The sequence below is a fragment of the Musca autumnalis genome, unplaced genomic scaffold (assembly GCF_047663935.1).
Source record: "Musca autumnalis isolate F117 unplaced genomic scaffold, ASM4766393v1 scaffold_3, whole genome shotgun sequence".
Lineage (NCBI taxonomy): Eukaryota > Metazoa > Arthropoda > Insecta > Diptera > Muscidae > Musca > Musca autumnalis.
The window spans coordinates 15,160,574-15,187,037 of record NW_027411866.1 but is presented as its reverse complement, the minus strand read 5'-3'; the positions used below and the strand labels follow the sequence as shown (position 1 = coordinate 15,187,037).

Here is a 26,464-nt window from a genome sequence, read left to right as displayed (position 1 = left end):
AACTAGGCGTTTCTAGATCGAGTTCCATAGTAGAGTAAAATCATAAAATTGTTGTAGTGTTGAATTCGATTCAAGAACGCCTAATTTCATGAAATTTCATAATGGGATTCACGCTAGTGTGGACCGGGACTTATTTCCCTTTTTAACCATGGTAGAATAAGAAAAGGTAGCAGCAATACACAGCTGACTGAACTGGGTTGTAACGTTAGTGTCAAATTTCATATGACATTTTATACATTTATTTCTATTTCGATGTACATGAGGGACATATATTTTTTGAGAAAAAAAAATATATCATTCGGAAAAAACCATTTCCCAGAAAGACTTCTTCATATCAATGATATGTAACCTCCTCCAAGTTCGAACGACAAGCCGCGCAGTAAATCACCGCTTGTAGAGGCGATACAACGTTTGTTAATATGTGAGGTATTTTGTTAAAATTTAAAAAAATAAAGCCCTAATAAACATGTGCTTCTTTGATTTCTAAAACAAAACATTGAAACAGTTTCTCCTTTTTCTATGAATTTCCAGCGACCCCAAACTTTTCTGCAAGAATTCTACTTTCTGCGAGAATTTATGCATTTAGTGGAATGATATGGAAACATAACGATTGAAAATGTAACGAATTTTCATTCATGTTTTCCAAAATATTCAACCAAATGTGAAAAATTATTAGTTTTTTAAATTCCAATAATTTATAGACATTTCCTTGTTTTGTTTACAAATACAACTGGCAGTAATGTTACAAACAAAACAAATTCCTTTGTGGTTGTTGTTCGAGTTGTATTTGTTGTAGTATTAACTTTACCTTATATTTGTTCTACCATGCTTTTTAAAATTAGGCCACATTTACATTAGCTTTCTTAATGATTATAATTCCTCCATATAAAATTATTTGAAGTTTATTATCAAACATTTTACATCAAATTTTTTGAGATGGGGCAGTATATCAATATATGAAAACCAAATAAAGCTGACGTCTTAAACTACCAAACCATTAAGGACATCATCAATGAATACATTCCATTTCTTTTGTAGGACTGCGTAGGCGTTCTTCCTTTCACTTTCATCAAATGTTGCATATTTCAACGAATTCCACACCAATTGCTTAAGGGTCTTCAAACCGGCATTATAGGGCGCCATGCTCATAATGGCATAATAAAAATCGTAACTCAATCCCTTAGCATCCCAAAAACCAGGATCATCATTACAAATAACCATGGGTATATTTTCAGCAACAAACAAAGCAGCAGGATGATTACGTAAATCCCATACCAAATCTAATATTTGATTTGACAGGGGATTTACTTCAACAGCTATATCACGGGATTTTACAGCATTCCATAACATGGGATGTTTCATCAAAGCATAACCGTGACCAATACGTGTGGCATTCAGAAGAATGGCATCCAGTAGATTATAGTCGATGGGGGAACCAAACCAATCTGTAAAGGATGTTTTGTGTAAATATTGAAATAGAAAGGTGATTTACAATGCTATCTTAGGATACGTTTACATTGACACTTATAATAATTACTCTATCTTATTATAAAACGGCGTTTGCATTAGAGCTTTTTGCAGGATTAACTTTGACGTTTTATTTGACGTTTGGGTTATGGAATTGACATTTGAAACCCAGTGGGTTTATTAAATCCGGTTAAGTGCAAACTGCCTCTAATAAGTGTTTATTTTCATAAATTGAAGTACGCTTAAGGCCTCGATACATACGGTCCGTTGAGTGCCGCGTTACAACAACCACATGAAAACTTTAATAACAAACTTGGCATCACTTACACATTTTTCATCTGGTTGTTGTTTTTGACGCGTGACGCGACTCACAACGGACAGTATGTGCCGAGCCCTTCAGACTAGCGTTTATTAGTTGTTTTCATAAATTCAAGGTCAAATTACATGAAGGGGTAGTCTAAATGCGCCTTTATACTTCAAATAAATCTATATAGAGAAGTCTATCATTATAATAAGCATTATAGTCTGTTTATATTATAGCTTTTTTGCGGGTTAACCTTCTTTATAAGGATTTATTTGACGTATACGCAATAGAATTCATTAAATCCGGTTTTATGTAAACGTACTATTAGTGTAACTAACTGCTTTTTTACTACTTACTTGTCTCTCCAGCATGGAGAAAGAATTTTGCAGTTTTTGGTTTGCTTTGCAGAATATCAACAAAATTCTCTAATGGTTTTCCTGTATCTTCCTGGCCCACCAAATCGAAGCCAATTACCTCTTTGGGATACATTGAGCTTTATAAAAATAAATCATCAGATTTTAAAATTAATCAAATAGTGAAACGTCAATTACATTTATATCAAACAAAACAAATGTCTTCATTATACTTCAGTGTCAGTCAGTCAGTCATTGAACCCATCGTTTAATTCCAGTGCTAAAATAATACTTACTGATACATTTTGAAAGTGTCAAAACGCTTCTGCATTGGCTCAGAATTACGATTGGGTGCGATAATAACTTTAACACCCAAGAAATCTGGATATTGTTGTTTAAATTGTTCAACAATATCCATGAGTTCGTTAAGGCATCGTTCTGGTGAAAATGTATTACCATTAATGTCGTATAACTGTACGGAAGAAAGAAAAACAACATTAAACTGGCTGTGGAATGGAAGGACACATACAGAATGAAGAATGATCAAAGCAATATAGTGCAAAACCGCACATACAGCAAACCAGTTTTAATAAAACATCTAGTATATATTGTCAATTCGTTTGAATATCTGTAAAATAAATAACGTATTTACCCCAAATACTGGTTTTAGTTGCCGGTGTGAATTAGGCATTAAGCCAGCCTCTTTTAAAACTCACCTCGTACATATTCTGGCCTGTTCCCGTACTTTATAAAGTGGTAAAAGTCGTAAAAGTTGTAAAAGTCGTAAACGATTTTCATATAAATTTTGTGTACGGGAACGCAAAATGTGTAAAAGTGGTAAAAATTGTAAAAACTTTTTAGTTCTGGAACAGAGCTTTCATTCTCACTTCGGCATACATAATATTGTCATCGTACATTTCCTGCAACATTTGCCAATGGTAAGCTCGATAAGCGGGTAAATACAGTAAAACATCAGACATGGTATTAAACTGATTCTGGAATTTCGTCCAAACACGATTAATGGTCGAGTACTCCACTAGAAATTACGAACAAAAACAATTGAGATTATTGCTAAAATCTTTACCTCAGTTAAACAACTTACATTCCGGCATTGGTGTAAATAAATTAATAAGCCCCTCCAATGCCCGATCATATGCTTCAGCCGATGCTGCATGACTCCTTTCCTCACTCACCGAAACATATTCAGTGGCACAACCATGATATTCAGGTCTACGACGGAATGTCAATATACTAACTCCATCTTTATTTTGGCATCTCAATAATCCTGGCATATAGAATATATTCCTTACAACCCATTTAGAAGATACCGTTGCTGATGTGTGGGCATGCAGCACTGCTCCTTTGGGCATTTTTTGAAGGAAATGAAATACTTGACTTCGTTCGATTAAGGGCTTGGCTTTAAAGAAATGCATGCCGGAAGGATTTTGTTCAGGATCTTCAAATCCTTTAGCCAATTCATGCGATTTATAGTAGAGGAAAATTTCATCGACTTTTTCTTCACGAGGTGTTAATTGTAAATGACCACCAATACTTAGTAGATCTTCAGCATGTATAATAGCATCACGGGCATCTTTGTAGGCTGAAAGGGAAAACAAACGGGAATATATGAAAAAGTTAGTAAAAGAATCAGGGCTCAAGAAGAATATTTCTAAAAAATATATATTTATTCATAGATGATAAGGAATCTCTTCCTTATTGCCGAGTACAAATGGGTGTTTGCCAACGTTTGCGCCACGTTGAAAAATTATTACACGCTTACATATGACTAGATTTAGTAAATCCAGTATATCTGAATTGTCAATTAAAGGAGGTTAAAACGCCTTTTATAGTACGAGTGGATTTCAGCTGTCAATTCCTTTGTCGCGGCCCACACTAGCGTGAATTTCATAAAAAAATGTCATAAAATTATGCGTTTCTAGATCGAGTTCCATAGCAGAGTTAAATCATGAATTTGCTGTAGTGTGGAATTCGATCAAAAACGTCTAATTTCACAAAATTGTTTAATGAAATTCACGCTAGTGTGGACCGGGACTTTGCGTATACGCCAAATGAAATCTCATCTGGAATCCATTGGATTTAATTCGACGTTTAAGCAATCGAATTCACAATTGAAAGCATAATGTTTGGTTTACATTCGGCGTCGTTTCATGATTTCGCGCGGAATCAAGCAAAATTTATCATGACTTTGCATACAAAAATGAAATCATCTCATTTCGTGATTTCAGCAAAATCAACATCGCCTAAAAAAGTACCAAAAGTTGCAACAATTTTCACGTGGCAGAATAAACAAGGTAGATGATCAATTGCTGCAACAAAAAATTTTATTATCAAAATTTGTAAACAATGTGAAAAAATATTAAATTACTTTGTTACAATGCTATTTTTCATTCTGTTCCCTTACTTTTTTAATGGTTATGTTAGAAAAAAGTGCGAATTGTCAAAAATTGCTTCCCCATACAAATATCTTAAAAAATACGGGAACGGAAAAATGGCGGAAATTGCAAAAACTCAAAAATTATCAAAATTAACGTATCAGTTATCGTATTTAGATGCCAATGAACATGCTGCAAGTTTCTACTAGGCCAAAATTGTATGGTACAAAACAGGAGAAGAGGATGTTACTGGGCGCTATATTTGTTTAAAGAGAAGTGCAAGTCTTCCTAGATTTCGGAGTACGGGAACACATTTTGAGCACTAAACGGGAAAACTGCTGCAAGTAGTAATATTTTGCAAGTTCTGAACACAAATTTTATCTATCAAAATTTATTATTATGATGTCTCAACGATAAAATTATTTTTTATTTTTTCATTTGTTAGTACTATACAAAATTAATACGATATATAGATAATTTTACGATAATTTTCGAAATAAAGTAGTAAAGTTCTATATTGTCGTATATTTTGTATGACTAATTCAATTTACAACAACTTGTTTTGAAAATTCATGTTCGATCAGCTGCGCATATGCATCCACCTTGATTATTGCGATATGTTTGAAATCAACAAAAAAAATTTTATGATTTTAATCTACTATGGAGGTCGATCTAGAGACGCATAATTTCATGAATTTTTTTCAATGAAAGCACTCTAGTGTGGACCGGGACTTTGTGTATACGTCAAATGAAAACTCATCTGAAATCGATTGGATTTCATTTGACGTTTGAGCAATGGAATTGACAGTTGAAATCGAGTGGATTTCGTAAAAGAAAACATATTATAAATTTCGTAAATCTAAACATAGTTAAAGTCCAAATTTACTGTAATCTCAAACCCTGAGTTTACACATGACAGGACAGTTGAGTTCATGTATTGATTGTTAAAAACCCTAAACTTGCCTGTGTGACGTAGGCGTCCAGACAACTGCAAAAACAGTTGTAAAATTATGAATGAAAATCGTCGATTTCTTTTTGTTTTACATTCACATATTTTGTTTTTGTTCTTTTGTTTTCAACACATTTCAATCATAATCTCACTTGTTTTTACAAAATTGTCAAAAATTTGCTAGCCCAACTGTCTTTGAAAAAAAAATATGGACAGCTGGAAGACAGCCGACAAATGTATGTATGTCCATGGCATAATAAAGTGGAGGTAGGCCAGGTATGAAAATTGCTGAAAAATACAACCCTGTAGCAATGGCTTAAAACGTCAAATGACATGGAGCAATAATAAAGGTAGATGTATATGCATAGCTAGTCGGTTTTACAAAATCATATGAAATCCACTGTTTATTTTAAAAGTACCAAATAGAGTAAAAAATAATAATCACTTCAGTTATGCTCCATTTTCTTATCTTCTACTTGAAAAGTTTGACTGATCTAACATCGTGATTGCTGGAATTCGATTTGCAGATACGCGACATTTCAGCTAGAAATGTTACAATATTTGTAATTTTTCCGTTCCCGAACTTTTAAAACAAATTTCAAAAAAAAAATGCAATACTTGACAAATCGTTCATTCGTATGTATTACTGCATACTAAAAAATCAACAACATTTAGCCACGCGAATAAAATTTCTGGTCCTCGTTTTCAATTTCCAAATATAGTGTTAAAGCAGTTTTTTGTTGGAACAATTCACCTTTATAATTGCATAATGTCAACAACAGTAAAAAATTTCAACCCTGCTTTTGACAGAATAGGCCATAACAGAAAAAAAATTGTAATCAGCTGTTAGCTGTGGCCTACCATTATTGTACCATGTGTATGTGTTAGTAAATCAGAGTTGTATTTGAGGACAAACTGTCTGGTGTAAACGCCTAGTAAGGTAAAGATGCTATTATAGCATAATACCCCGTTTAGATTATGCTTGGATTAGCAAGTCCAGTTGATTTAAGTTGTCACTTTTGTTAAATAAATCAAGATAATGCACTTAATCATCGTAATAGTACGGTTACATTAGAGTTTTTTGCCGGGTTATGCTATGTTTACATTTACGAAATCCACTCAATTTCATCTGTCAATTCCTTTGTGTATACGTCAAATGAAAACTCATCTGAAATCGATTGGATTTCATTTGACGTTTGAGCCATGGAATTGACAGTTGAAATCGAGTGGATTTCGTAAATGTATTTCGTATTAATCCACTTAATGAGGATTTATTTGACGTTTGCGCTATGGAATTGATAGTTGAAACCGAAACCACTGGGTTAATCCGTTTACCCAGCAAAAAAGTTTGGAAGTAGTGCAATGCAGAGTTATGATTTCAATACATCTTTCGATGCAGTCCACACGGAGTTATGAAAATGCACTGCGCTCGATACATTTTGGAAGCACTCGCTTAAAGATACCTAGCCAAGCAAGCCAATTTTTTGATCCCTACAGTCGCAGTCTCTTTTTTCTGAACACAAGAAAGAGTGTAAAAATTCTTCTTCTTCTTTATTTGCAAATCCGTATTCGGATATTAGCGATCATACAATGTTGATTATTACAGAGTTGTTTGATTGTATATGTATAATAAAATAAAAAAAATATTTCATTCAATTATAGCTAGATCTCTATTTCTGGCGGCGCTTAAAAGGCTTGTTTCATCTTGGTGTCCTGTCCATTCCTGAATGTTTTTGATCCATGTTATTTCTCGTCTCCCTCTCGGACGGCGTCCTTCCATTTTGGATCTTATGATAGCTTGGAGGAGATTATATTTTCTGTTTCTCATAAGATGTCCCAAATAAGCAGTTTTTCTCGTTTTTATCATTCTGATCATTTGACTTTCGGTATTCATTCGCCTCAGTACTTCATTATTTGAAATGTGATCTATCCAGGATATCTTTAAGATCCGTCGGTATATCCAAATCTCAAACGAGTGCAGTCTTCTCTCGTCAGCTGTTTTTAGTATCCATGTTTCTGCCGAGTATAATAGTACTGACCATATGTAGCATTTAACAAATCGTTTTTTTGTTCCCAGGGTTATGTCATGGCTCGTTAATATTTTTCGATACTTAAAAAAAGAGTTTCTTGCCATTTCAATTCGACATTTTATTTCCATTGATGGATCCCATTTTTCATTAATTTGAACTCCGAGATATTTGAATGTTGAGACTCTTTCTATTGGAGTACCATTGATGCTTAAAAGAGTGTTGGATTCGACGCCTCTTCTACTTATAATCATGAACTTTGTCTTTTTTATATTAATTTTTAAGGCATATGACGTACTTGCATGTTCAAGAGCATCTATTAGTTTTTGTAGTCCTGCGAGGCTGCTTGCAATTAGGGTGGTGTCGTCGGCATAACGAATATTGTTTATAATTGTGTTGTTTATTCTTATTCCGATATTTTTTCCACATATTGACTCCTCAAATATTTTTTGAGAGTACAGATTAAACAGAAGGGGCGATAGTATGCACCCCTGCCTTACACCTTTTGAAATTGGAACATTTCCAGTAATTTCACCATCTACTTGAATGTTTGCGGTCTGTTGCCAGTATAGGTTTCTGATGCATTTTATGTCGCTATCCTCTAACCCAATTGAAATCAAAATTTCCATTAATTTGTGGTGGTTGACCGTGTCGAATGCCTTTTCGTAGTCGACAAAACATACGTAGACATCTTTTTGTACATCGCGGCAGTTTTGTATGAGTACATTCAAACTAAGTAGGGCCTCTCGAGTTCCCATGCCTTCCTTGAAACCAAATTGCGTTTTCCCCATATGTGCTTCACATATTGGGTATATGCGCCTATGTATTATCTTTAAAAATATTTTTAGGGCATGACTCATAAGGCTTATTAATCTATAATCTCCGCACGTCTTCGCATTGTTTTTCTTGGGAATCATAATAAACGTAGATTTTAGCCAATCTTGAGGGTATTGTCCGGTTTCATAAATTTGGTTGTATAACTTCAACAATAGTTGTGTATTTCTTCCATCTAGTAATTTAAGTAATTCAGATGGGACTTCATCCGGCCCGGTAGCTTTGTTGTTTTTCATTGAATTTATGGCCACATCTAATTCGCTTTCTGTAATGCGTCTTCCCCCAAAATTGGCTTCTCCATCTATGCTATGCATTTCGGTTCTTGCGGTATCTGTGAACAGACTTCTAACATATTTTTCCCAGTGTTTTTTCTTTTCTGCAGTTTCATATATGGCTGTATTATTCTCATCGAAAATAAATGTAGATGATCTTTTTGAATATATTCCAGATGCCTCTTTTAACTTTTTGTGGAGATTGAAATCGTCATGTAAGATTTGGAGTCTTTCAATTTCCTGGCACTGTTTGTTTAATTGCGCATTTTTTGCGGCCCGAGTTGCGACTTTTATTTCTTGATTAATTTCCCAATATCTTTCATAGTTTGAATTCTTATGTTTGCTCCTTTCTATGCGAAGTGCGCGTATCTCGTCGGTCATCCATGTGTCCTCTCTTTTAGATGTTGTGGTTCCAAGGATATTGCTGGTTATAGTATTTATGGAATTTTTTACATTGTTCCATAAGGTCTCGACATCTTCTCCATCTATATTTTGTAGTCCTGCATTAAGGTGATCTTTCATGGATTGTTTAGTGGAAGGATCGTTTAATTTTTGAATGTTAACTCTTCGCTTTGGTGTTTTCTTTCGGATAGTAGTTAGCTTTATCTGTAATTTCCCTAACAGAAGATTATGATCCGAGGGAACATCAGCTCCTGGATACGTAGAACATTTATTAATGCAGGAGGAATATCGCCTATTTATTAAAATGTAGTCAATTTGGTTTCTAACAATGTTTCTGTTATTGTCTTGTGGCGATTTCCAGGTGTAAAGTCGTCTTGGATGGAGGCGAAACATAGTATTAGCAACCTTAAAACTGTGTTCTTGACAGAATTGTATTAGTCGTTCTCCTCTTTCATTCCGTTGTCCTAAGCCAAATTTTCCGGTGATTCCGGTTGTTTCTTCTTGCCCAACTTTAGCATTAAAATCTCCCTGGATTTGTCCTGTCCTGGTCGAGATTACAAACCCTGGAGGCTATTTGTGGTTAGGTGTCGCTGTGCTGGCATGGTCGCGTATGGCACGGCAAAAGCTCGTCGGACGGTGGGGTTCTTTGCGACTCCTACCCAATGAGACAGACACAAGAAAATCATCATGCCAGTCTAAGTTCAAAGATGAAATCAACTAAATAAATTGGCCCAAGAGAAAACCCAGAATTCTGTATGAAAACAACAACAACAAAAATTGAATTTAGCACCACACATACCTTAGATAAAAGAGAAAGTCTCATCTGCTGTTATGACGAGACAGTCGCCCACCCTCTGGAACTAGATTTCCACCGTAGCAACATCAGACGATTGTTTCCGTTGCCCCTATCGTACTTCTTCATTTTACTTACCCCCTCTTTCCTATCTCCTTTCGTTTAGTAAGATCTACATGGTCTTACAAAGAAATAACCAAATTAATTTCGACGTTATAAGCATCATTTCAAATATTTATTGTGGTATTCATGTTACATCTCAGTGAATTTGATAAAATTAAATAAAAAAATTACAGACCAAAAAGGAAGTAATGAAGAACAAAGGTAAATATTTAAGCAAAACATCGTAAATAAATATGAATATGCCTTTTTGTCAAATAATAACTACTAATCTTGGACATATTGCAACATTCGATCGGATTTCAGCCAATCCCAACAAGTAATCAGTAATTTATAATCTCTCCTTATTTCGTTGCAGGTATCTTGCTGTTTATGGGGATGATGAGGCACCAGGTTCGTTGGAGGACTTTTTGCTTCTAGCCGTTACGTTAGTTTTATGTAAAGTTAAGTATATGTGTGTTTTTATTGTTAATCTAAAAAAACTAAGGATTTGATTTCCTTTTTCAATATTTAGGACATTTGGCTCGCCGAAAGGGACAGCATCTTTTCACTAGAGAACAAACGCCCCGTGTCTCACAAAACCCTACCTCCTAGAATGAGCTCAATCTAACTGGTGGGGGACTGGATTCTAAATTTGATCCAAACGGAAAGTATTAAACAAATGCCTACCCTTGTGTAACACAATATTAACTATTTCCCTCCTCTTTTTTTAGATTAAAATGTTGGTCTTTTCGTCAGTCAGTCCAAGTTTTGGAAGGTATTTTTTTTTGTATTAGTGTTGAAGCAAGTCACCTGTGCACCGCCGATGCAGATGCTTGTAAGATATCCCACGTTGTAGCAGAGGAGGTGAGCTGCTGGTATCGTATTTTGCATATATTACTTTTTAGCTTTTTTTTCTTTAGTTTTTTGTTTGGTTTGTTTTTCTGATGGATCCAAAATAATTTTAAAAGAATTCAGGTTTATTATTTTTGGACCAAATAATTATTTTCATTTAAAATGAATAAACTTTAAATACTAATAAAAATCCAATTTGTGTTTTGTTCGCTTTTAATCAAAATCTTAGGATATTTCTCTGTATCAATGTACGATACAAAGGTTTGTATGCGTGTTCAATTCTTTTCGGGGATTCTGCTTAAAAATCTTTTTCGTGTGTTCCTCTTTTTCACCTCCGGCTGCTAAGTTGATCGACCAAGGAAAAGAAAGATTTTCCATCGGCCACATTCCATCTCAGTTTTCCTCTTGTCATTCACGTCAGCAACTTTACCAGGAAGTATTCAATTGACATTGACAGGAGGTAAATAAAGAACTCCGAAAGGCAAAATCTCAGCTGATCGTATTCAGCTACTGACTACTAGATGCCGCTCTATTGTCAGTTACAACGCACATGACAAACCCAACCATCCTTTGGGACATCCTTTCCAAAGGATGGGAGGGAAAAAGTGCGTCCCAGTTATTGGAAACATTTTCTTTCTCAGAACACTGTGCGAGCGCGTTTGAATTTGGTGTCAGTGGCTGAAAATACTCTTTCACGAATCACCCTGTTACGGAAGGTTACTCAAGGTATACTCCAATAACCGGTTTCTTACCTAAACTAACATCACTACCTACAAAAAAATCATTCATATCAATTGTTAGTAGTAGGAGGACGTAATAAAACAAAAGAGGAATTGAAAACGCCTAAACGTCTGGGCTATCTAACAACTATTTTCTTACTCAAAATTTATTAATATTAGGCAGCTATAATTAACACGAAATTTAAAAGTAAATATCAAGATTAATTAAAAGATTATTCCGGTAAAAACTTGGATTGCGAGCTAAAAGAAGCTAAAGCGGAATTTATATGTACGTGTGTGTACGCACATATTTCATTGTTACAATCAATGGTTCATTAAAGAACATCGTTAGGAAAGTAAGACAACAAAGTCACGACTCCAAAATTGATCGTAGTGAGTCTTTGCTTCTGGCAGCTTATTGTAGGCCGATTGTCGTTCAGACCAATAGCATAAGTTCCAAACGGTATGTATATACACTATTATGACAGAAAGAATTGGAAAAAAAATCATTACTATTGAAGGTCACTAAAGAAGCGTTTGTGTGGGGGGGGGGTTGTTATAACAAAAAACTATCCGTTAGGAATTTACCAATACTAAAGAAAATATGTGTGAGAAAAAAATACGAGTGTATCCCAGCAAACCAATCGTACCGACTTCGTAACGAAATCGGAACAAAATATCGGACGTATCGTCCGAAATCGTAACGATATCTTAACGAAAGTTGTATGAAGTGGTTGACATAATTTCGGAACAAAATGTCGAAGCGACATCGGATCGATTTCGGTCCGATTTCGTGACGAAATCTGAAGAAAATCCTTAAGAAATTCGGAAAGGAAATTTCTATCCGACATTCGTTCCGAAATCTGAACGAAATCGGTACAAAATCTGAACTATTTCCTTTCCGAAAAATCGTTTAGAAATCGGAACGAAATCTGAACGACTTTGCTTTCGAAATTGTTCAGACGTGTCGGACATCAGACATTTGGTTTGCTGGGTATGTTTCTACAGAAATCATTCATGTGTTAATGATAATAACAGGAACTAATTGTATTTTTTTTCTCGTCATTCAGAAAGAGCCTAAAACAATAACATGAATTGTCTTCCCGTTCTTGGACTAAATTGCAGCAGAAAATAGTGGTCAACGTTATTAGAGATCCTGCCTCTAAATGCTTACGGAATTAAAGACATTTTCTAAAGGTTTTTATTTTGAAGGTGAGTCGTTGAAAACTTTTTCCATAATCGTCTTTAATCATTCTTCTTTGCCAGGTTTGGGCCACTACTATCTATGCTTTGAGTTTGGTGCCATCCGATATACTATGCTTGAGAGGCTCGTTATTTCCCTTCCACACTCAAATAATTAAATAATTGCAATCTCGGAACGATACCAGTTGGACATGGAGAATATCGCTTCAGGTAGTTATAATTGGGCCTAATTTTGTTGTACGAAGGTGGAAAAGGTTACGCCCCTTCAGTGGTGACAGTGTACCTTCTCCATCAAAAATGTTATGTTGTTTCTAAAAATGAGAATTTAACCGGTATCAGTTAACAAAGACATTCGCCCCAAATATTTCCAGAAAGCAAGCTAGTGCTTTATTCTGGAACTGAGTAAAAACCATATATGCACTTTAGACATGCGTATATTAAACCAATCTTTCCCTTTTAGGTTCATCTGCTTGGCATGGAATACCCCTAAAAGATGTTGGCAGTGAATCCTCTTTTGTTATACATGCCCCTGTTGCAAACCTCTCTACGTCCAGACACCCAAAAAGTCTACTTTTTCTTCGTCGTCATCAACGCTATATTATCGGGTGAGTACAGGCAAATGTTACTTCTATTAAGCAATTACAGTGTTTTTTTTTTTTTTTTTGATAATGTCTAGTGGTAATATATTTGCATAAAGATTTACTTCCCGGTTAGGAGCAAAATAATTTTTAGAAACTCTAGGGCGTAATAGGAATGAATGATTCTATAGTTTTTCTTTCATTCCTTCCACTGATGGCCCAAAATCAGGGAGTATATGGTGGGAGTATACAATGTGAGAACAATTACCACCTGTAAAGGTCTCCGATATTTCGGTGTTTACTCTTCGGAGTATTGTATAGGTTTTTTCTTCTGAAGGCTATTGGGTTCTTGGACCTGACCTGTATTATATTTATATTACTATGTGGTGTACTGAAGTACTACCGCGAAAACATATTTCATCAGTCTTCCTGATGCTGGGACGGGAAAGCGCCAATGGATGCGATTATCCAATAGAGGAAACGATTGAGGAATTGTACACTCCTAAGGCAATATAGCTTATACTCTTGCCCCCACGTCGTATATAGTGCATTACAAATTTATACGGAATATGACCTGTAACAACATGGTGCCATCACTGCAAGGCAGGTCAGAACAAACATATGGCTACAATTTGTTCTTTTGGTGCTCCTATTGTGTCAAAACGTTTTGTTGTTTGTACACATTTATCAAGATTGACAAATGAATCAATACAAATATATTTAAAACACATTACTAGATATAGAGTTCAGTTTTCCATAAAGTTACAGATATGAAATTGGAAAGTCGTTCAGCCAAAAATTCCCAGGTGGTGTGAGCCAAGAGAATTTAGAACTTTCAGATACTGATCACAAGTTGTTAATCAATAATCATTGGATTTCTGAGAGGAGCGATATGAATCATTTGTTCGACAGACCTCGTGTTATTTAGCTGGGCTCACCATTAAGAATCTGAAGTCACTGGTTCATCTCTCCAGTGCCTACGTTAGTTCATTCATATTCAATTGATGTTAAAGATAAACTATATCCTGCCCCCGATGATGCAGAGCGAATGCTTGAATAGGTCAATAAATCAGCCGATAAGAATTTGAAGGAAATGGAACCCAGGGTTTCAGGGACCAAAAAAAAACACTTGGCAGCACATGAAGTTGCCATGGCTCCAATACGTTTCTATGGATCCGTTGCATCAAAAAATAAACAGCGCATAGACATTGCGACCCTGAGCTGGAAAGGAATATTTTGGAACTATACACAAGTGCGTTAGAGAATATTTGGAATAAGGAATCACCAAGGAATGTGGAAGCAGTCAGAATGAATGATTACATTTTGAAGTGGTTCCATAATGTATATCTTGTTTTGGATGTGGTACAACCAGTATATTAAAATATGTTATATAGATACATAATATAATATTATTATAAAAGTAATTGTATGAAAATCACATCGTGGCTGAATAATGTGGCTAAAGCCTCCAAAGATAGCGAAAAGCTATATCATAGCATGGTCTGGCACCAGCAAATTCTTGGGGAAGGATTTCACCCATTCCGTTGGGGTATTGAGGGTAATATGAATTCATGCACCAGATTATATGACTCTATCTTAAATATTGCGAGTTCTATCTTATGTTTAAAAGGCTGACGGAAATTTTTGTCCTTTAAAAAAAAAAAACAAGGAATATCAAAAAAAGTAAATAAAACAAATTTTGAAAGTATTTCAAATAGATAACACTTGTCACATTAGTTATTAATAATTTTGAGTTCGTAAGCAAACTTGCTTCAGAGTATATTTTTTATTTGTTTTAATTCAATTTTTTCAAATAGGTGTTTATTGGACCATTTGTAACAAAGTTATAATGGCACATGAACAACATCATTCTTTCACTATTGTATATGATGACTGAAAAGTGAATGATCCTTTCAACCTAGAATCGTAACTTTTGGGATGAGGGACACTCTTGGTTCGTATGCGGCAGGCCAGACCGTGTTTTTGGAAATTCGAACTGAGATCGCAAGAGAAGTACTACAGGGTGGATAATATGGAGAAGTATGAATCATTGGGTGAAGGCCGAGTGTACTAGATTACCATAAAATATGGATCGTGAAATCTAAAATGTTCTATGTGTACGCCAAGTACTATCTTAGTACAACATTGCAAAGATTAGGAACCGAACTCTTATATTTGAACAACGTTTTTCATTTTTGAGTTAATAAATTCTAAATGTGGTGAAGACAAACGGGGTAGATAAAAATCCGGTTTCCATTTGTGCTAGAGAAGTAGCAGGCACCTACTGTTCCAACCACACAATGCGAATTCAAATTTGTTCTTAATATCTTGCTCAAGTTTTTCCTATTTTTGGGGTTTGCTAATATCGGTATATACGAAACTACATGGTCATATATTCAATTTAAGCACGGAATCTCCTCTTCTCGGTAGGTCTTGCCTGATTATTATTTCCCAGCCGGTGAGCGAATACTAACAAATAAATTTGTTTATTTGTTGGGATAAGCAGGTTCCTAGAGAACTGTAGATTAAATCCTCAAGTTTCATATTTATTCCATAAAGTTGTAAGAGTCTGAGACGAAATCAAAGAGCAACAATGCATAATTTAGAGGGGTGTTTGCAAACACTTATATTAAAGAGTTAGTTGCTCTGGGCCCTTGTATCCTTCAAACTAATCCAAGGAACCCTGCTAAGAATGCATGTAAGACCATTTTGATGACGTACAATTGCGAGGCCATACTTATTGATATTTCTCCTATACACTCCTGAGATCGCTATATATACATAGCATTTTTTGTTTCTTCCAATTTGGATACCTGGGGCTCGGGTATTGCTTCATGAGAATAGGAAATATAGTCACTCACAAAGACAAAAAAATTACCAACGAGAAAATTACTTTTTCTTTTGAACGCGAAAGTTCGCTAGGTCAGCTAGCAATGTGTTTGAATTCTCTGCCCCAAATCAAACTTTGGGTTTTACATCCCACCCTACAAACCTTACTTTTATCGACCAACGACGCAATGCTTAAAAAAAACTGTTCCTTTTCCTGGCTTTGGGGGTATCAGTGAGTAGACCTACGCCTTAGTCAGAATGTTAGATACGTTGGCATTTCAAATACATCTAGGTGTATTTGATCTTGTCTCCCCACTTTCAGACTCTAACGTCATGAATCGACGACCAACAGCTCCGCGACCTCGTGTACAACATTTCCCTGCCCCGTGCCATGGATGCAAACGGGTACTGCTACTACTGTAGCGAAAGGGGAAGTGCACTCATGGTCAAGGACAGTCACAAGTTGACTGTTTGGAAGTCGTAGACATATTGTTAGAGTCGGCAAACCGGGAAGCTTCTCATCGTACTCTAACCTCGTACTTCTGGCTACAGATTGTAGTGTTTAGAACGCTGGTCTCCTAGGGTCGTAAAGGATGATGAACTGAGATTAGAGGCAAATCGATTGGGACATTATTGAGTTAATATCATATAAAGAAAGGTATGTTATGTTAGACCATTGGGGGACTCTATTTCCTAACTTTGCGTCCTAAGGTCGTAAGTTCTGTCACATCACTCTATCGAATACCAATCTCCTTGAAAACTGAGTAAGAGAGGAATTCTTCCTAAATTTTCCACCAAGTCTCATACCTATTGCTTAAGATCCTTGGCATGGTAAACACCCAAAGACTTCCCTTTTAGATCCTCGACCTCGTAAAGGCAATTCCCCACAGGTTTCACTATTCGGCACTTTATGAATTTATGTCCTAACTTCGCATTAAATTGAGCCTTGAAATCACTCTGCTGAAAGCTTCTTCTGTATACTTCCTGGCCAGGTATAAATTTAACAACCCTACTTCGCGTGTTGTACTTCTTTTCGTTACTTAAATAGGCCTTATGCAAGCTATCTTGTATCTGTTTTCTTACAATTTCTAACTTGGCAGATTTAGGCAGTATATTACTTTCGGGATCATTTAACGTATTCAACCTTCTCGCTAGTGCATACACACTCCCATGTCCGATCATATTCATCCCGAATAAAGCAAAGTATGGGGTTACCCCGATCGCAGAGTGTACTGATGATCGCAGCGAGCACTCTATTTCTGATAAGTATTTATCCCATTCTTGATGGTTTCCATTCAAATAGGAGCGAATAGCGGCCAGTATGGACTGGTTTACTCTCTCCGAAGCGTTAGCTTGGGGAGAGTGTGTTGCTGTTCTAAGGTGTTGGACTCCGAATGTCTTCACTAGCTCTTGGAATTCCTTGCATACAAATTGCTGCCCATTATCAGACACGATTGTCTCTGGGGTACCGAACTTATGGAAAACCTCTGCTATTAAAAACTTTATAACTTGTTTGGCACTGGCTTTAGCCATGGCTTTAAGTAAAACATACTTGCTTAGATGGTCAAGTACAATGAAAATGTATGAGTTTCCGTCCTTTGAGCGGGGATAAGGCCCTAAAAAGTCGATATAGATCCGTTGAAACGGTCTTTCAACGATAGTCTCCTTACCCATTGGAGGACGAAGGGTGGTGTTTGCAGATTTAGTACATTTGCATGTTTCGCAGCTTTGTACAAACGCCCTAACCTGAATGGTCATATTCGGCCAATAAAAATATTCTCTTATCCTCTTCAATGTCTTGTGGAAACCCCCGTGTGCCATTTGAGGAGGACAGTGGGCTTTCTCTATAATACCTGTTGTCAATTCCTGAGGAACCCATAGTTTCCAGGAGAAATCTTCATTAATCGGTATGCCGTCGTAGTGCTGGGTGCGCTTATAAACATGTTCATCTATAACTCTGATATCTGACAAACTCTCACTACTCTTACGAACTGTATCGATCAGCTCTCTATAAGATTCAGACTTGAAAGACTCTGAGTTGAAATCTATAAGTTCATTTAGATCTGCGTACAACTCTTCCATATCATAACGGGAAAGAGTGTCAGGCACGACGTTCTTAGTACCTTGTCTATGCTCAATATCGAAAGAAAAGGCTTGTAAGTGTAGGCTCCATCGAGCAAGTCGTCCACTAAGATCTTTGTGGGACATAAGCCACTTCAGACTACTATGATCAGTAATTATAGTGAAGGGCATCAGTTCAATATACGGACGGAACTTCTTTACTGCCATTACCACGGCCAGGCACTCCCGTTCTGTTACGGAGTAATTCTTCTGTGCTGCCGTCAGTTTCTGTGAAAAATAAGCAATGGGATGCTCTCCGCCCTCGTCATCCTTCTGGAAAAGGACTCCTCCAATGCCGAGGTCGGAAGCATCACATTGAACGAAAAAGTGCTTCTCAAAGTTCGGATGTGTTAAAACTGGGCTGGTTACAAGGGCATTCTTCAACCTGTCAAATGCCACTTTTGCCTCTTCCGTAAAACTGAATTGCTTGCCCTTTTTCAAGGTTTCGAATATTGGCGCAGCGATAGTGGCATAGTTCGGTATAAACCTCCTATACCAGCCGGTAGCGCCTGTGAAACTTCGAACCTGTTTCGCGGTCTTAGGGTAGCAAAACTTGGTTATGGTTTCCACTTTGCCTGGATCAGGTTTCAACTCTCCTCCACCAACAATGTAACCCAGGTAACGAAGCTCCTTAAAGCAAAACTTAGATTTGGCAACGTTGATCGTCAACCCTGCCTCATCTAAGAGTTTCGCTACTCGCTCTAACAGTTCCATGTGGGTGTCGAAGTCTGGAGATACAATCAGTAAATCATCCAAGTAGACAAAAACGCGATCTCGGATGGCTGAGGGGATCACCTTGTCCATTAAACGACACAACCTTTGAGCTGCATTACACAGCCCAAAGGGCATGACCGTAAAATGGTACAGTGGTCTCCCCGGCACCGTAAACGCAGTCTTTTCTCTACTTGACCGATCTAAAGGTATCTGCCAGAACGCATCCTTCAGGTCGACACTTGAAATGAAGAAAGTATCACCCAGTCGACTGAGCAAACCCTCAATGTGCGGGAGCGGATAGGCATCCTTAACCGTGAGAGCATTGAGCTTTCGAGCGTCCAAACAAAGTCGGTTCTTTTCACCCTTGCGAACCAGAGTCACTGGGTGACTCCACGGACTCTCACTCGGCTCAATTACTCCCATGGCTAACATCCGGTCCAACTCCGCGTACATGAGTTTCTGCACAGCCGGAGATACTGGGTAATGCTTGCTCTTCACCGGAACTGCATTACCAGTATCAATGGTATGGACCTCAGACTTCGTCCTTCCCAGACCTTTCTTAGTGTAGCATGGGAATTTTGCCACAATCATTTCCAAACGTTGCCGCTGGAAATCAGACAGTATATGGACGGGTTTGTCATCACTGGTTCCCGCGGTTGCTTCGTCACACAAGCTTACACTGTTGGTGGTGAGACTATCAACTGAGGTAAAGAACCCAAAGGATCTCAAAAAGTCCACCCCCAGAAACAACTCTCGATTGAGAGTGGGGACCAAGAAAAACGTTATGTCCTTGGTTTTGCCGCTGAATGTAATGGGAACTGTTATTCGGCCAACAATGCGATGGGGACTTCCATCCGCCGTCTTTATAAAAGAATAGAAATTTGTAAACTTAATGCCAACTTTCTCCACGAACTCTAGACAATTCTTACCTAGGCAACTTACAGTGGCCCCACTATCCAAAAGTCCCTCAATCTCAACACCTTGAATCTCAATTCGGGAGTAGAAGCGAGTGTCTTTACCTTCGTATAGCGCCGCCGAGGCAATCTCTCGCCGAAGCTGCTTTCTTCGCTGATAGCGTTCTCGAGCCCTCCTAACTTTCGAAGAAACCTGACCAAAGATCCTTGCCCTAGCTTCTTCATATTCTCTCTTGCGTATGTGTAAGGGTTTGAGTTCTCTCAGCTTCGGTTCTACATTCATAGCTTGTTTAATGGGGTTGGTTAGAATTTTCGTCGTCGAGAAGGGGGAAAGGTCGGCTGTCGAAAAATCAGGTTTTACTGCTGCGGGGTCTCCGTCTGTGTCGAGCGAGCTTCTGCAGTCCGAGGCACGCTCCGTGATCCGTTTCCCTGACACTTCGGGCATTTCGGTGCTAATACCCCCTCTCGTCCGCACCGAAAGCAGAAAACTCTGCTTATAGGGACAGAGCACTCGATGTAGCTGTGGCCTGGCTTTTTGCAGTTCCAACAGGTATACTTTGTTGTATCCCTAATCGCATCAACTTCCATTTTGACTTCCTCCCTGCTCTCTTCCATGTACGGATCCTCATAGTAGAGCTCGTGGACTCTTTGCATCGGGTAGGAACGTTGCTGGAATGTGTGTCTTTGGTTGGAAAGCATATTCTCAGCTCTTTTAACTTCCTGTTGGAAGTGGTTTAGGCCGTGTATCCTTATGGGAAAGATTAACGCTGCCAACGAAGATTTAAGATTCCCCTTCATGATCTCTACCAAGTCGTTCTCAGAATATGGCACCCTTTGCTGGTTCCTGAGCTTCAGTACGGCATTAAAGAAATCTTCAAAAGATTCCTGTGGTTGCTGCCTGCGGTCCATAATCTTTTTCTGTATCTGAAACTCAGACTCGAATCGCCGGAACTGCGACAAAAAAGCACTTCTAAGATCACTCCAACTCTGAAACGGCTCGATTCTCCTCTGCTGCCAATACCAATCGAGAGCCTGACCGTCCAACAGCTGCGGAAAATCTTTTATCAGCTCCTCGAATGGGTATGCATAGTCATGCCTTAGGGACTCAACGCGGAAAATAAAGTCTTCGGCGTCTACCGTTTTGTTACTCCCATCAAATCTAATACCCCACTTCTTCAAATTGAAACGAGGACCGGGAGGTGACATCGACGGGTAGCTGAAGTTCGGGGACGGTTGCCAATTGCCCGTTCCTGCCGCTTGGTTGGCATGCTGATCCTGAGCACGGCTATTGACTCTTGGTGGAGGACCCGTCGGTGGTGGTATAGGCCTACCGTTACCTGGTACCGACTGTTGAGTAGTCGGTTGGCTATTTGGCATCGGACCAGAATCCTTGTTTTGAGCTGCCACTGTGCCCTGTACGGGTGTAACACTCAGCCTCCGCTGCCAATCACTATGTAACCGACGTATATCTTCAACACTCCTCAACAACTGTTCCTGTGCTCTTTCCACTGAAGCAATTACATACTGTAATTCGGGGTCTTGCACAGATCCCAGTGTCAATCCAGGCTTCTCTTTCCGGCAGTCAATTCTTATATCCCGAGCTGTTTGACTGGCAAACTCTGGCGACTGTATGGAGTCGTTGAATGCCTCAGAACTCAGTGACACATCGCTGGCAACCGGTGGAGCTAATGATGATGCGGGTACAGCTGTCGAACCTGCATTGTTGGGGTTTAATACTACACCGCTCACGACGGGACCAGCAGCCGCTTGGAAAGTATTGGCTGCCGTTTCTGCTCGTTCCTTACTCTTAGACCTGGTTTCCATCTCTTTGTCTAGAATAGATTAACGCTTTAAAACCCTAACGACTAACCAAAAACTCACACACACTCACACCAAAATTCAACTTCTATGAAATCGCACTACACAGGAAAAGAATTCAACAAAATTCAACTTCTATGAAATCGCACTACACAGGAAAAGACGGTATATCCAAGCGTAAATGTAAAAATCTCAACGATATTCTGAAAAAGCAAGTTTTATTAACTTTAAAACAATCTGAGATGTGTAAAAACTACTAAAATTTGGCCTTGTAGGAGATAGGTTTTCCAAGAGGGAATAATAAAAATGAAGGGTACATAATAAATAACTAATAAAGACACCTAAAGGCGCTCTATTAAATGCTAGACTCTTTTAATTACAGGTTGTGGGTGCTGCTAACACTGTTTGATTAATGGTAAAAACCTCACCTAAAGTCTTCCCAAGAATATTCGATAATCTTTAGCTAGTCCTGAGACCAATTGCTATGAATCCTAGAACATACCTCTTTGGAACTTAGGTGGGTTAATATTAGGCTATTTAAACTAACTATTGTACGGTATGTCCCTCTACAGATAACCCTAAACTAGCAATTGGGTTTTGTATGTTACGAACCAACAAGACTAGATGTAGGCTTAACCGTTGGAAGAACATTGATAACTAGCAGTTCCTTGTTGAATATCCAAGAGATTCCTGGCTACACGGCAAAATTTCCTATGAAACTCTTACCGGGTCCAAAGGCCTCTTAAACATTTCCAAGAAACCCTTTCTGAATCCTTTAACTACTATTATCTGTAACTACTGTATAAAGCTTCCCTAATTCCGTTCTACCCTATGGTCATCATTCTCTATCTATACACAAACTTTCGAATGAGTCCTAGATTAGTACGAATTAGGCGCTTTTGCCGCCACTGTCAAAACTAATTACTGGCATCCAACAAGGAATACCGAGATAACCTCTCGTGACCAACTAACTAGAAATGACAATGACCCTAACTAATAAAAAGGTTCTCTTCTTGGGCCCCACGTTCTGGGCGCCATTCTGTCCTGTCCTGGTCGAGATTACAAACCCTGGAGGCTATTTGTGGTTAGGTGTCGCTGTGCTGGCATGGTCGCGTATGGCACGGCAAAAGCTCGTCGGACGGTGGGGTTCTTTGCGACTCCTACCCAATGAGACAGACACAAGAAAATCATCATGCCAGTCTAAGTTCAAAGATGAAATCAACTAAATAAATTGGCCCAAGAGAAAACCCAGAATTCTGTATGAAAACAACAACAACAAAAATTGAATTTAGCACTACACATACCTTAGATAAAAGAGAAAGTCTCATCTGCTGTTATGACGAGACAGTCGCCCACCCTCTGGAACTAGATTTCCACCGTAGCAACATCAGACGATTGTTTCCGTTGCCCCTATCGTACTTCTTCATTTTACTTACCCCCTCTTTCCTATCTCCTTTCGTTTAGTAAGATCTACATGGTCTTACAAAGAAATAACCAAATTAATTTCGACGTTATAAGCATCATTTCAAATATTTATTGTGGTATTCATGTTACATCTCAGTGAATTTGATAAAATTAAATAAAAAAATTACAGACCAAAAAGGAAGTAATGAAGAACAAAGGTAAATATTTAAGCAAAACATCGTAAATAAATATGAATATGCCTTTTTGTCAAATAATAACTACTAATCTTGGACATATTGCAACATTCGATCGGATTTCAGCCAATCCCAACAAGTAATCAGTAATTTATAATCTCTCCTTATTTCGTTGCAGGTATCTTGCTGTTTATGGGGATGATGAGGCACCAGGTTCGTTGGAGGACTTTTTGCTTCTAGCCGTTACGTTAGTTTTATGTAAAGTTAAGTATATGTGTGTTTTTATTGTTAATCTAAAAAAACTAAGGATTTGATTTCCTTTTTCAATATTTAGGACATTTGGCTCGCCGAAAGGGACAGCATCTTTTCACTAGAGAACAAACGCCCCGTGTCTCACAAAACCCTACCTCCTAGAATGAGCTCAATCTAACTGGTGGGGGACTGGATTCTAAATTTGATCCAAACGGAAAGTATTAAACAAATGCCTACCCTTGTGTAACACAATATTAACTATTTCCCTCCTCTTTTTTTAGATTAAAATGTTGGTCTTTTCGTCAGTCAGTCCAAGTTTTGGAAGGTATTTTTTTTTGTATTAGTGTTGAAGCAAGTCACCTGTGCACCGCCGATGCAGATGCTTGTAAGATATCCCACGTTGTAGCAGAGGAGGTGAGCTGCTGGTATCGTATTTTGCATATATTACTTTTTAGCTTTTTTTTCTTTAGTTTTTTGTTTGGTTTGTTTTTCTGATGGATCCAAAATAATTTTAAAAGAATTCAGGTTTATTATTTTTGGACCAAATAATTATTTTCATTTAAAATGAATAAACTTTAAATACTAATAAAAATCCAATTTGTGTTTTGTTCGCTTTTAATCAAAATCTTAGGATATTTCTCTGTATCAATGTACGATACAAAGGTTTGTATGCGTGTTCAATTCTTTTCGGGGATTCTGCTTAAAAATCTTTTTCGTGTGTTCCTCTTTTTCACCTCCGGCTGCTAAGTTGATCGACCAAGGAAAAGAAAGATTTTCCATCGGCCACATTCCATCTCAGTTTTCCTCTTGTCATTCACGTCAGCAACTTTACCAGGAAGTATTCAATTGACATTGACAGGAGGTAAATAAAGAACTCCGAAAGGCAAAATCTCAGCTGATCGTATTCAGCTACTGACTACTAGATGCCGCTCTATTGTCAGTTACAACGCACATGACAGATTATTGTAATATCGTGTGGTTTTGTCATCTTTAATAAATTTTCAACGTCGTAATAAAACTTTTCCAATTCATCATTATCGCTATCACTTGTAGGTGCATATACTTGTATGATGTTCATGTTTATTGGTTTTGCAGATATTTTTATCATCATCGCCCTATCAGAAATTGGAACATATCCAGTGACACAGGTCGCTATGTGGCTTTTTACTATAATAGCAACGCCCTTTCTATGAATTCCCTCTCTATTTCCGGAATGATAAATTTTTACGTTCTGGGAAATAAATTCCGCATCCTCCACCCACCACGTTTCACTGATACCCAGGATATCAATTTGTAGTCTTCCCATTTCGCTTATGGTGTTGTCTAGTTTTCCAAGCTCATAAAGACTTCTCACATTCCAAGTTCCTATTCTAAGTCTGGTTTTTTGTTTTACCTCCGGGGATTCTTAGCACCCTCTGATTGCCGGAGACTGAGGGCCGTAGGTTATTTTCTGTATTCATTGTAATTGTATGATTTTTCTAGGCATTATACTTCAGTGGTTTGCCGAGGCCTTCTGAAGGGTTTAGAGTTTTCCGTCTCCGTATTCAGCCGCTCCTCCTGGAGTTCAGACGCTGTTTGCTGCCGCCAAACCTTTGGTCAGACGCTGCCATTTTCCATTTTTTTTCTTTTGGTTCGCCCCGCATATTTTATTTCTGCGGTACCCGCCATATCTGATGAGCGTTCCCCTATCCACCACCTGGAGAGGCGTCCGATGGGAGAGAAAAAAAGAAAGAAAAAAAAAAATAACTCCGCACGGAGTAAAAATTCTAAGAATTTGTTTTATAAAAAATTAAGAAATACAAGCTAAAGTTATGAACATTGCTGGAATTCACGAGACGCAAATAATTTTTGAAGTGGAGTTGGAGTTTTTTGGAAATCTGAACTGAAGAGAAAAAATGAAAAACCATTTGGATGATGAAGCAATTTCAATGTCATAAAAAGCAGAGTAGAGGAAGTAAACTTAGTTACGATCAAATTTAATGGAGAGTTTGTGTAATGTAAGTAAGTTGTGTAATGTAATAAAGTTAATATTCTTGTTTTACACGAATAAGCAATGTATTTTATTTATTTTGGGATATTTGTAATGGCTTGCATTTTATAACATCTTTAGACTAGAGCTGGCAAACCATCGATATTCCCAACATTAGATATTTTCGATATAATAGTTAAAAATATCGATTACTATCGATATTATCGGTAAGCTGTCAACACCATTAATTTGGAGATGAAAATGGCGGATATGTCAATGCTTTTCTTGACATTTTGTACAAGTAGTTCACAGAAATGCAAAGGAGAATAAAAAATTGTTTTATCTTATAAAAATATTAAAAAAATACATTTTACCTTTCCGAAAAATATGTACGTGTGACTACGGGCTTATTTTCTCACACACACACAAAACCGAAAAGCAGCGAAATTTCTATTTATTTTAATGAGTTTTGGGTTGGGGGTTTTTGTTCCGATAATATCGATAGGCAAAACTATCTATCGATATTTAATTTTTAAAAAACAATCGATTTTATCGATAGTGCCATCGATTTTTTGCCAGCTCTACTTTAGACTGCATTTAAATTCAATCCAAAACACTACATCAAAGGCTGTGATTTGGATCGAAAATGGAGTGCATCCTAGCTGTGTGCCGTGGAAGCAAAATGAAGTGCATCCTAGCTGCGCGCTCTCTTGTAAAATTCTTAGGTGAATTCATAGGAAAAGAAGTACACCAGCGGCAATTGTTCTAGTGATTTAACTGCATCTGCGGATGCAAACTTTTTGCTGGGTAAGTGCAAACGGGGTATTAATATATATATTAAACGCAACGTAAAATGTTGAATATGTTATATCAAAATTTTCTTTATGTTGTTGGGGAAATCACAACAACAAATTTTTTTTTATAAAGGGATTTGACTTTTCATATTCGAGCAGCTAGTGTGACGCCACTACCTGGGTAATTGTGTTATAGGCACGGTGCTC

The 26,464-nt window shown here is 37.6% G+C and overlaps 2 protein-coding genes across 11 annotated transcripts; one reads left to right on the top strand and one right to left on the bottom strand.

The window, feature by feature from the left end:
* Positions 1-886: 886 nt before the first annotated feature.
* LOC141397075 (adenosine deaminase 2-like) lies at positions 887-9,603 on the bottom strand. The gene is made up of 6 exons (XM_073972937.1): positions 9,564-9,603; positions 3,227-3,724; positions 3,000-3,160; positions 2,421-2,626; positions 2,128-2,264; positions 887-1,445 (listed from the first exon to the last, which is right to left on the bottom strand). Exons 1-6 carry the CDS (start codon positions 9,601-9,603, stop codon positions 982-984), a joined length of 1,506 nt encoding a protein of 501 aa, XP_073829038.1. The 3' UTR covers positions 887-981.
* A 250-nt stretch (positions 9,604-9,853) lies between these two features.
* LOC141398975 (uncharacterized) lies at positions 9,854-24,086 on the top strand. 10 transcript variants are annotated; one of them, XR_012411738.1, is made up of 6 exons: positions 9,854-11,930; positions 12,538-12,880; positions 13,131-13,275; positions 23,421-23,505; positions 23,577-23,908; positions 23,965-24,086. XR_012411738.1 is itself a non-coding variant. In XM_073976832.1 (6 exons), exons 3-6 carry the CDS (start codon positions 12,862-12,864, stop codon positions 23,670-23,672), a joined length of 345 nt encoding a protein of 114 aa, XP_073832933.1. In that variant the 5' UTR covers positions 9,854-10,357; positions 10,429-11,930; positions 12,538-12,861; the 3' UTR covers positions 23,673-24,086. The 10 variants fall into 10 exon arrangements, 8 of the variants coding, with proteins under 8 accessions (XP_073832933.1, XP_073832932.1, XP_073832931.1 ...); XR_012411739.1 differs by having other exon boundaries at positions 23,421-23,506; positions 23,577-23,712; positions 23,776-24,086; XM_073976832.1 differs by having other exon boundaries at positions 9,854-10,357; positions 10,429-11,930; positions 23,577-24,086.
* The last annotated feature ends 2,378 nt before the right edge of the window (positions 24,087-26,464 follow it).

Bases quoted from the DNA above. Each gene is read 5' to 3' on its own strand.
- LOC141397075 (XM_073972937.1), bottom strand. From the start codon at position 9,603: ATGCCAGCACAGCGACACCTAACCACAAATAGCCTCCAGG. The intron at 3,725-9,563 runs GTTTGTAATCTC...TTTCCCTTTCAG, and splicing joins AACCACAAATAGCCTCCAGG to CCTACAAAGATGCCCGTGAT. The intron at 2,265-2,420 runs GTAAGTATTATT...ATTTTTATAAAG, and splicing joins GACACTTTCAAAATGTATCA to CTCAATGTATCCCAAAGAGG.
- LOC141398975 (XM_073976832.1), top strand. The intron at 13,276-23,420 runs GTGAGTACAGGC...ATTTCGTTGCAG, and splicing joins CATCAACGCTATATTATCGG to GTATCTTGCTGTTTATGGGG. The intron at 23,506-23,576 runs GTTAAGTATATG...TTCAATATTTAG, and splicing joins TTACGTTAGTTTTATGTAAA to GACATTTGGCTCGCCGAAAG.